Source organism: Leptonychotes weddellii, chromosome 8 (assembly GCF_054177405.1).
Source record: "Leptonychotes weddellii isolate Sample4059 chromosome 8, ASM5417740v2, whole genome shotgun sequence".
Taxonomy (NCBI): domain Eukaryota; kingdom Metazoa; phylum Chordata; class Mammalia; order Carnivora; family Phocidae; genus Leptonychotes; species Leptonychotes weddellii.
Genome location: NC_138376.1, coordinates 2,946,360 through 2,957,931, shown reverse-complemented (window position 1 = coordinate 2,957,931; position 11,572 = coordinate 2,946,360). Strand labels below are relative to the sequence as shown.

Genomic DNA, 11,572 nt, shown 5'->3' with positions numbered 1-11,572 from the left:
GAGAAAAATAAGCCTACCTGTAGTAAGCACAATCTAGATTTTATACCAGAAATATAGAACACCCATTCACAATTCATCCTCCCAGATCAATATACCCTTATATCACCATCTCTTTCCAATACTGTTACGTTGTAGTCTCCGTTTATGTTTCTTATTTATAGAAAATATTAAAATAGCTGCTAGGAAAAAAAATACATTCATTTTCTGTAGTATTATCAAGTGCTTGATATAACTACCTTTATTCCGAATGGTTGGTTATGAAGCCTGGAGGGGAAGAAAATCTTTTAACCTTATGATTAATAATGAATTCTACAAAAGCACTAGAAGTTTCCTTTCAAATTTATAACATCTACATAATTAACAAAAATATTCTTCAATATGAGAAAAATAGATTATTTCTATATTTAAGGAAGACCTGCATCATCTCTTAAAAACTCAGAAAACTAATACAATTATGTTTTCCCCATATATACCTAACAAGGCCATTGTGGGTTCATTTAATTAGCCCACAAAATTGTAATAAGAAACTGGTTTCATCATGACAATTTAAACATTTTTCAACAGTTTCTATCAGAGGGCTTCTAATTATATAGGAAGGAATCTGCTTGAAAGTTTAAATATAACTGGCCATTAAAATAGACATTTGCTGATATCCCTAGGGGCAAAAATATGACAAGGCTAATCCTAATAGAAATAAGGCAAAAAACAAGTCAAATGCAGTCTTGGGTTTTTGTTGTTGTTGTTCTTTTATAAAAATCTGGAGAGAATTCGATCTTTAGACTAGCCAATATTGAGTTTTCTAACAGAGTAACGTGATGGAGAAGAGATGGCCATTATTGGTGAAGGTAGACTAGATCCATGAAAGTCCAGAGGATATCAGAACTTGCAAATTCTCCAGCCAGGCTGTGACTATAATTGGGTGTTCCATGGTAAAATTCCTTCCTGAGCGTATCATTGAAGCCATGAGGATGAAAACCTGAAGCACTTGAGGGACAGGGGGGTGCCCAGATGAATCACTAACACACTGAATGGAGACTTCCTCCTTCCAAAATGTGCTCTTTTTAATTTGCGTGAGATGGATTTGGGATAAGGAGGAAGAAAGGAAAGAATATCAACAAGTCAAGGAAACATTTCAATCTACTGCCGTCTCTGAAACTAAATTATAATTTGTTTATTCAAGAGTTTATTGCTTTAAAAAAAAAAGTACATGCTTTCCTATTATCATCTCTTTAAAATTCTATGCCTTCCTAGATAAGTGCTTTAGAATAAGCTCCCATTTAATAACCTCACTTCTAAATTTATGGACAAGGTGTGGTCCTCTATTTTTTCATCACTTACCAAGACAAGTGGCCAATTGTCATCCTGTGCAACTGTCCCTCCGTCCCTCTTACTTAATTTTTCTAAATGACTTTTACAAATACATCCCATGAAAAGAAGCCACTCTCCTTTAGCAGCTACTCAAAATTATCTAGTCTTTCCATTAAGCCTCTAATCTTAGAATCCCACAGGTAGTATTCAATATTGTCACATTATGTTCAGCAGTAACTACATCCTTATTACTCAAGTATTATAACCCTTCATTTTCCTGATAATCAATATACTCTCTTTTTTAAAGATTATCTATGCTACCACAGCATAGTCCTCGTTTTGTTCGTTGTTCTCATTTTCTTGCGGACTCGTGATTTTTACTTCTGGTCTTGGTGGTCTTTGAGGGTCTAAGTCAGCCTGGAAGAAAAGATACCAAAACAAAGATATTTAGCTCTTTAGTCCCAAAGGTCATAAAATTCACAAGGAAAAAAAATGACTCCGTATTTCAGGTAACCATATAAATATTCAACTAAAAATAGTTCCCTGGGCCCGTCCCGTTTGTGTTCTAGTTGATCATGACCCAGTGGACATGCCATCCTCAATACCTTACTTGCACAAAAGCCCTACCTGGGACCATAAGGGCACAGACTCATTGCTTGTGCTGCAGGCTTTATTTTTCTCAATTTTTTTTCTTTTCCTTTTTTCTTTTTAAAGACGTTATTTATTTAATTGTCAGAGAGAGAGAAAGGAGAGAGAGCACAAGCAGGGGAAGAAGCAGAGGGAGAAGCAAGCTCCCATGTGGGACTCAATCCCAGGACCCTGGGATCATGACCTGAGCCGAAGGCAGATGCTTAACCGACTGAGCCACCCACGCATCCCTCAATTTTTTTTTTCTTGATTTCACTTTAAGTTTTTCTTTTCAACAGCATATTTATACTTTTCATTTCAGCATTTTCAGAGAAAAGAGAAAAGTACAGCAATTCTACCTCATGTCACATTAACCCAGCCCCATACTAGTTGTTTTTCTGTTAGAGCTCACAAATTCCTTGTGAATATGGTACCAAGTACCCTCAAGTATCAGACAGATAAGGGCAGGAAGGAAACCAAGTACAGACGCAGGATTTCTCCAATGGCATGTGCATCCCTGTGCTTGGACTTCTTTTATGGTATTAAGGATCTTGTCTCATTTACAACATGGCCTTCTCCCACTAGACTGAAATCCAAGGGGATGGGATTAGAATTCGCTGGTTTTCAAACTCTGCTCCATGGAAGGCTGGAGGCTCCATGGCCCTCGTAAGGGCCACCCGAGTGGGGACAGGAGGACTAGCTCCAAGGCCCCTGCCCCCACAGCCATAATTTATGCTCTAAAAATGAAAAAAAAAAATACTGGGACTCTTATTTCACATTGTTATCTCAGGAAGTGTCTCAAATAGGGCAGGAGATCAATCAATGTCCGTCGCTTGTGGTGTGTTTCTCCCGTGCTCCCTGCTGTCTTCCTGTCATCCCAGCACCCTGTGCCTAAGAATGGCTACAGGGCACAAAATGTTTCACGACAAACTGAACCCTTAGTCGTTCTAGAAGTAAACAATCCTTTTGAAAAAGTTAATTTTTAATGTATAATTTAGGATTCCTATGGATCTTGTTTTTCGCATATTTGATACGCTTCAAATGTCCCTGAATGAGCAACGGAGGGAGAATGAAAACAAGATGCCTTGCCATTAGAAGAGAGATGAGTCAAGTAAGATTCAGTCTCTCTGTGGGTGACTGCTCTGCTTCGGCATTTGCAGGGTTAACATCCCTAACTCATCACATAGCAGGTACTTGTTCATTTGCAACCCCTCAAGTTTAGATTCACCGTCAGTACATCCCCAGAAGACCTGTACTTCACATTATATGACCTTGATCTTGACTGAGACCCGATTCTTATAAGGGGCCTATTTTTAAAAGTTAAATTTACAGAATGGAAAGATAGGCAATCCCTTCATTTCTGTACAACTGTTTCAGGTTATAAAACTGAATTAAAACCTAGAGCACTAGAAGAGTACATACTTGGATCTTATGACTGGGGTCCCACATAGGATCTGCACTTTGATTTCATGCTGTAGACGTTCATCAAAGGCAATGATAGCGAAGGGTTTCATGAAGCCGACTCTTGTAGTTACCATATCATGACAACGAGGACGCTGTCCTCTACATTACTGTGCTTTCCAGATGATACCCCCAGATAAACCACAGTGCCTCCCTTGAGAAAGTGTGTGTGTGTGTGTGTGTGTGTGTATTCCTTGAGAATTTCATTTTGTTTCCTTATTGAGGGAAAGGGAATCATGTAGTGGACTGACTTCCTTTTCTAATTTTAGCTACAAACAACCTCAGGATACGAATTTTCGCTCAATTTCAGTAACTAGGTAGAATGGCATATGGGGAATTTCTGGCTGACTACAACTGTGATTCCCTCACCTTGAGGAAAGATGAAACGGGAGACACACCTTGTGTTTTCACTTAGATGTTGAGAATGTTTTCATATAAACCAGACAACAGATTACAGACAACTCTGTGCTGGTTATTAAAACCTGGCCACAAGAAGGTTTTGCTATTTTACCATTACGAAATTTGATCCCCCCTAAGCAAAATAAAACAGATGAGTCAATAATAAATCATCAAGAAAACCACACTCATGACACTGGGTGTCAGGAATGAAGACAGCAAGGCCCACTTGAGAGGTTACAGCCTGAGGGAGGTGGACCCTGACCAGAGGGATAGACAGGAAGGCTTCATTCTCAAGGACGGGAAGAAGGCTGTGGCTACCTCTTACACTATGACGTTGAACTTGAGCCTATTCATCAGTCTCTAGTTTAACCATCCATCCTCTGGAAGAATGCCTGCATGTCAGACTATCCTGCTGCAGGGCCCTTGGTGGGAAAACAGGCTAGAAGGAGGCTTTACCATGTAATTCCTTACCCTCTCTGTATAACAAATAAAACCATATCTTATTAAGTGCCTGGTGCATCGAATGCTTAATTCAGTTAAATCATTTAATGTGGACTAAACAAGTGAAACTTTAACATCTCCAGAGTACAAAGAAGTCACCCATGACAGAGGGGATGTTCTTTCTTTCATGTCTAGATCTCATGGCCTTGATGTTCATTTCTTGTCTGTACCTTCCCTGATATTAAATTATTTTTATTTGTGTATATTTGTTATATACATTCTCAGGAGCCTCTGCAAACTCTGTAGAATGAGATAAGGGATGGATGGATGGATGGATGGATGGATGGATGGATGGATGGATGAGTGGGTGGATGAGTGGGTAGATGGGTGAAATGGGTAGATGAGTGGGTGGATGTGTGGATGAGTGGGTGCATGGGTGGGTGGGGAATGAGTGGATGGGTGGATGGCTGGGTGGGGAATGAGTGGATGGGTCGATGGGTGGATGGCTGGGTAGGTGAGTGGGTAGATGGGTGGGTGGGTGGGTGAGTGGATAGGTGGGTAGATGGATGGATGAATGGACAGATGGGTGGATGGCTGGGTGATTAGTGGGTGGATGGGTGGGTGATACTGGGTGGATGGGTGGACGGATGGATGAGTGTGTGGATGGGTGGATGACAGGACAATGCGTGGATTCTCTGACAGGTGGATGACCATACTTTAAAGTGCCTGAAATAATATAGTCAAGTAAATGGTATTGAGTCCTTCCCTGCTCAACAGTAAGTGGTTTCAACGCAACTCTTAAGTGCTTGAATAATTCCCTAAGTGCATGGGCGTGTGCACCACACACGCATTCACACATGAACACAAGTGAGCAAAAGCAGTAGAAATACCTCATCTTGTCCACTGCCAGCTCCTTGCGACTTTAATTCCTCATCCACTTCCTCCTGAGGCTCCGTATTAACCTGATCCAGCTCCTCGCCATTTTCTTCATCGGTGCCTCCGTTAATGCGGGCGGGAACCGCCTGCTCCTCGCTGTGATCTGGGACCCCCTCAACTTGCTCGGAGGCATCTGTAGCCTCCTTCTCTCCTCCGTCTTCCACTTCACCATTCATTCCCGAAAAATCTTCTTTCTGCTCTGCATTCTTGTTTGCTTTTTCTCCATCTTCTTCCTCATCTACTATTTCCGCTGGTCTCTGGTGGGTCAGAATGAATAACGGATAAAAGTAAGCAGGGCAACAGAGATTTTCCACTGCACGTTATAACGACGTGATGATGATTATGCTACAGTCACGTAAAACTTCCTCACACGTGTGTAGTGCTCTGCAGCAGATAACGTGCTAACCTTTCCTGAGTACCTACTGAATGCACTCTTCACAGGGATTTTTCCTCATTTGCTCCTCACAACAATCCCATGAGGTTGGTATTATTCCCCTTTTACAGGTGAGAAAACTCAGGTACAAAGAGACCAAATATCTAGCCCAAGATCCCGCTGTATGGAAGTGGACAGCCAGGCCTGGACAGAGGCGTGTGACTCCAGGACTGGTGCTCATAAGCCCCGAGGCAGAGACGAGGCCAGACTGCAGGGCCTTTGGCCAATATAGAGCGGAGCGTCCGGCCCAGAGGAGGAGGTTAAAAAAAAGTCTCTGTGGAGAATTCATCCTCCTCATCGTGACTACCTGGTGTGTATTTAGATCTCTAAATAGAGAAAGAGGGCCAAGGTGGTGGCACCAGGACGTGAAGCCAGTCTTCCTGGCACCAAATGTGGACCTCTGCCCACGCAATGCCTGGGGGCTCACAGTGTATCTCAGAACACAAACACGGTCGTGCAGGTCCAAGGCCAAGAAACCCTACGTCCTTTCTATAAAAATGAGAAGTGCTCAAGAATTTATGAGCTCAAATTAGTTGTTTTCCAAGTTATCTGGATACATGTAAATCTGATTTAAAAGACAGCAGGAGGCCGACTTCCAGAGCCAAGACTTTGGAGAATAGCCCGGGTTCAAGCCCTGGCCAGGCACTTACTGGCTGTCACCTCACTGCTTGTAACATGAGAAGAGTCCCCACTTGTAACATGAGAATATAATAAAACATCCGGGGGGAATGAATGAGAGAAGTTACATGCAGTGCCAACCACTGTATCTGGTACATCACATCCTAAGAAAACACTAGAGTCGCTTCCCATTTGTAGGACACGCTCTGTCCTGGAGCCCTTAGATTCTTCACTGCCTGCAATAAAATAACAGCTTTTCTTTTAAAGTATAGTATAGAAAGAACACAGGATTTATTCTAAGTTAGGACCCTAGACCTGCCTCTTTCTGGTTGACACTGGACAGGTCACATGGTCCTCCAGCACCTGTAAAATGAAGGTCTGAGATGCAATTCACCCTGACCGCCCCCACTTCCAGCTCTGGAAGTCCATTCTCCTCAAACTGCTCAGATGCTTTTTATGAGGTCTTAACGGTCTTCTTGTAAGAGTTAATGTAATACTCTCCATTTTTGGAAGTAAAGAAAAAAGAAAAAAAAAAAAAAAAAAAACGAAACAGAGTGGAACCAAAAGTTCAGGGCAAAACTCCACACAACATTATTTTAAAGAGGAAAAGAGTTGAACCGTGAAGTCTTAAATTCTGCCCAAAATAGAGTCTCAGTTTTGACCGCATGGTATCAAAGATACACTTTTAAAAAAATGAAAGAAAAAAAATTAGTTGTTCTTAAGATATTCCAATAACCATGGCGTTTGCCATCATGCAGCTTAAATCATTGTACAAGCGAGGCTGGGTCTTCCACATTTCCATTCAGATGCTTAATGTCAAACAGTGTGGGGCCCCTGCGATCCCTAAGCTTGCTGCCCAGGGTGAGGCCCTTGGGAAGGCCAAATGCTGGACAGAAATGGGCATGTACGGGGGTGGATCTGCCAGATGGTGCCAAGAGAAAAGACAAAGATTTATGAATTGGAGCCTACAATGCTTGGGAAGGATGTATAAGACTGAAATGAATGAAGGTGAGAAAAACCTCCAGTTTCCAAGAGGCAAAACAGTATGCTCACATGCCCACACCCCTGTCCCACTCTCTCTACAGAGAACACTCATAAGCCAAGGAAGAGTCTGCTGAGCAAGATGGGCGCTGTCATCATGAAAGCAGGGCAGAGGAAATGTCCGGGGCCAAAGGTGGTGTGGATGCACCCCTGAGCAGCAACGGCTTTGAGGGGGCTTCCTCAATTGGACCCTAGGGCAGAGAGGGGGCCGCAGATGGGAAAGAGCTAGAACAAGGAGCCAAGTCAGAATCACTGTGGGCAGCTTCCTACTCACATGTCATGAGAGGCCAAGAAAAGGCTGGGGGTTCTCAAGCCCAGAGACCGCGAGCTCCTTTCTTAGGGACTCTGAAGGATGTGGGGGAGACTCACTGTGTGACCCTAAAAGACATGTGGAAGGCTCGGTCACCGTGATTCATGAATGGGCCTGGAGTACCCATCTGTGCTGAGCAGGACTCTGGATGCTGGGCATTCAGAGACAAATAGGACAGGAATCAAGGAACTCAGAGCTGGGCAGTCACAGGGCACACTGTAATATGGCCCGGGGAGAAAAGTGCCCAGGATGTGGATCAGGAAGGGGACCTTTCGTGGCGGGCAGCAGCCTGCCACCCGGTCTCGGTCATGGCAACCGATGCAAGCCTGCGGGAATGCTGTGTGCAGGTGGGGTCCATCCACGGAGCCCCCGGCTCCCATCGGTGCTGAGTGTCATGCTCTGCGCTTACGTGCTCATCATTTCGTGAAACCCTCCCAACAACCCTGCAAAGTACACCTCTTATGTCCCGCACACACATCAGGAAAAGGAGAAACCACGCAACGCCTTCAGCATCACGCGGCGGCGACCATGCAAGGCGAGGATTTGAACCCCGGGCGAGAGTTTGCCCCCAAGCCCTGGTGTCCTTCCTTAAAGAAATACCATGAGAAGCTTCTACTTCACGCTCGAGTGTCCTTCCAATGGCCAGGAGGTGTGACCCCGCAATATGCAGCATTGCTTTTAACATTGAAAGAATTACCGACCTGAGAACAAAACATTTCTGGATTTCTACTAAAGACTTCTGGTGTGACCCAGCGAGGGAACGTTACAAAGATGGCTAGGCAGAGTCCCCAAAGCATTACCTAACAGAACTCCGGAAACACTACAGCACTGATGGCCACCAGAAGCGGAGTTCTTTTTAGACTATTTCTGAGAATTGGATAATTGTGTATCACCCTGCTAGAAACTGTTAGTGCACCTAACTCGCCCTATTCGGAGCAACATTCGGTTTTGGTTTTAAGGAGAAGTTATACAGAATTTTATAATAAAAAAACACTGAATGATAATAACAGAGAAAACCCCAAATTTGCTGTGATCATTTAGGAGTGTAGACCTGTTTCTTGTCTCTCTTGAGAACGTATTACAAGAACGTACTGACGTCTGGTAAGGTGACTTCTGCGCCAACAGAAGTCTGTTTTCCCTTCCTGAAATCTGGACGTGTACCGAAATGTGGCAAAACGGGTGTGAGTTGGCTTTTAGTTTTTAGTTTTGTGTTTCTCATCATACCCTTTTTCTTCACTCCCAATTCCCAAACACATATACATTTTTTTTTCTTCTTTTCAGGCAGGCAGCTGGGAGAGACCCTAACCTCTCTCCAAGGAGGGAGTCGCCCAGCCCTGAACGCAGGTTCTGTTCTCCCCCCACTGTGGGCGCCGCCGTGAACACGCAGTATTACTCTTGCATCCCATTCGGTCTGTTGTGCTTTCCCACCATGGTTACCTCACCGTCATCACAGGAAGCCGCGTCGGGTTAGCTCAGCTTTACAAAATGCAAGATTAAGGTGCTATGCTACCAACTGGATCAATTTAAGTAAGACAGTAACAGGAGTTTAAAGGTTTATAATGCTTTAAAATATCCACAGTGTAGAACACAATTTATTATTACTCCAACACTACAACTCAGGCCAAAAAAAAAAAAAATTCTGCTATGACGGATCTGTAATGAATAAATGAAAAGCAATGTGCTTTTGGTGTAATCTCCTTTGAAGCAGGCATTAAATTATTAAAGATGTTTCCAGTGCATACATCAATCAAATCATCCCAGGAAGGAACACTGGGTTTCACACCCATACACACACACACACACAGATAAAATCTATGCCATGGCGAGGACCTGCAGAGAAGCAAAAGAACACCCCTTCCACAAGACAGCGGGGGTCCATGGTGGGAGGAAGACAGGAGGGAGATTCAGCAAGCTGCACACTCCCTCAATCCTTGCCCTCCTTCTCTTGCTGCAGAGAAACTCTCCGGGAGGAGGCCGGTGCCCCTCACACACGCTGACCTGACGTTCAGCCCAAGCAACGGGACGCCCACAAAGCAGAGTCCACTCAGATGAATGCCGTTCTTAGAGGGCCTTGGGATCTCCCCTCACAGCCAGAAGAGCTCTTCCATGGGGGGCAGGCTGTGAGTTAGCTCCACACAAAGCCAGACACAGAAAGTCACTTATTGTATGATTTCATTTCCACAAAACATTCAGAATAGGTCAAACTATAAAGACAGAAAGCAGATTCGTGGTTGCCAGGCTTGAGGAGAAGGGAGAATGGGGAAAGGCTGCTTAATAGGCAGGAGGTTTCAGGGTGCCTGGGTGGCTCAGTTGGTTGAGTGTCTGACTCCTGGGTTTCAGATCAGGTCATGATCTCAGGGTCCTGGGATTGAACCCCGTGTCAGGCTCCCTGCTCAGCCAGGAGCATGCTTTTCCCTCTCCCTCTGCCTCTGTCCCTGCTCATGTGCTTGCTCTCTCTCTCTCTCTCTCTCTCTCTCAAATAAATAAATAAATCTTAAAAAAAATAGGCATGGGGTTTCCTTTTGGGGAGATGGAAAATGTCCTGAAACTAGACAGGGGTTACAGTGGAATAACACTGTGAATGTTCTAAGGGCCACAGATCTGTATATCTAAGAACGGTTAACAGTTAGTTGTATGTTAGGAGAATTCTCTTTTCTTTCTTTCTTTCTTTTTTTTTTTTTTTTTTTTTTTGAGAGAGAAAGAAAAAGGGAGTGCGAGCAGGAGCAGGAGGGGAGGGCCAAAGGGAGAGGGAAGGGAGAATCTTAAGCAGGCTCCACACCCAGCACAGAGCCCATCGCAGAGCTCGATCCCAGGACCCTGTGATCATGACCTGAGCCGGAATCAAGAGTCAGACGCCTGACCAACTGAGCCACCCAGGCGCCCCTCTGCTTCAACTTTTAAGGAAACTGCATGCCCCAGCCCCTGACCACCAGGTAGAGCTATGTGGCCACCTCTCTGTATCTGCTAAGACGCCCACGGGATGTGCCGCCTAACTGAGGAACCAACCTCTGGTTATTGCCCTGCTTTATTCTGCAATTATACTTCAGCCAGTCGCCTCCTGGTAGGAAGTCACTGGTGGTGCCCAATGACTGAGAGAGCTGAGTGAATGAACTAACAGATAGAGCTGAGATGAGCAGCTTACTTAGAATTAAAATACAGAGGGGCACCTGGGGGGCTCAGTCCGTTAAGCATCTGCCTTTGGTTGAGGTCATGATCCTGGGGTCCTGGGATCGGGGTCCTGGGATCGAGCCCCGCATCGGGCTCCCTGCTCAGCGGGAAGCCTGCTTCTCCCTCTCCCACTCCCCCTGCTTGTGTTCCCTCTCTCGCTAACTCTCTCTCTCTCTGTCAAATAAATAAAGAAAATCTTTAAAAAGAAAAAATTGATTCTATTAAAAAAAAGAATTAAAAAACAAAGTGCTAGAAAAATATTCCTAGTCCCCCTGCCAAAATCTTTACAACTATGTAATTTCCTCAAAATCCCCAAGTAGTTCTCAGGCTCTGTGCATTTAGCGGGACCTGCCCTATGGCCGGGTGCGGGAACAGTTGCAGCTAGCAAGGCACCAGCGTCAAGTCAGGGAGCAAGGCTTGGGTGCACAGAGCCCACGTTCTGCTCCCACCTCAGAGAACCCTAGGAAGATCCTGATAACGTTAATAATTTAGGTAGAGAGGGGTAGACACAAAGCCAAAGGGAGGGGCTGGGGGGGTTGGGGAGGAAGGAGCAGGGATCCCAAAGGAAAAGGTAAGACTAAGGAAGGGCAATTCATCTTGAGGGAGGTGAGGGAGAAGGAAGAGAAACAGGAAGGAAAAAAAAGTCCTTTTCGCCAGGTCCAATCACAGGGTCCCTCCTGCAGATAAGGAAGCAGAGCTCGCATGCGAGACCTCACCCCTCCGCCTGGCAGAAGCCAGTTCGCAGGTGGACCCGAGAAACCGTGTGCCTACCCGAGCAAGAGGGGTTCCTGCACGAGATCTAAGACTGCCGATTGCTGCGGGGGGGCATC

At 44.8% G+C, this 11,572-nt stretch overlaps 1 protein-coding gene across 1 annotated transcript in view; it reads right to left on the bottom strand.

Moving 5' to 3' along the window:
• Positions 1 to 1,141: 1,141 nt before the first annotated feature.
• Positions 1,142 to 11,572, bottom strand: part of DCDC2 (doublecortin domain containing 2) — a 124,799-nt gene continuing 114,368 nt past the window's right edge. The window contains exons 9-10 of the mRNA XM_081827605.1: positions 5,127 to 5,429; positions 1,142 to 1,725 (exon numbers count right to left, since the gene is read on the bottom strand). Coding sequence (XP_081683731.1) covers positions 1,621 to 1,725; positions 5,127 to 5,429 — 408 coding nt within the window. The 3' untranslated portion in view covers positions 1,142 to 1,620. The remainder of the gene's footprint in view (positions 1,726 to 5,126; positions 5,430 to 11,572) is intronic.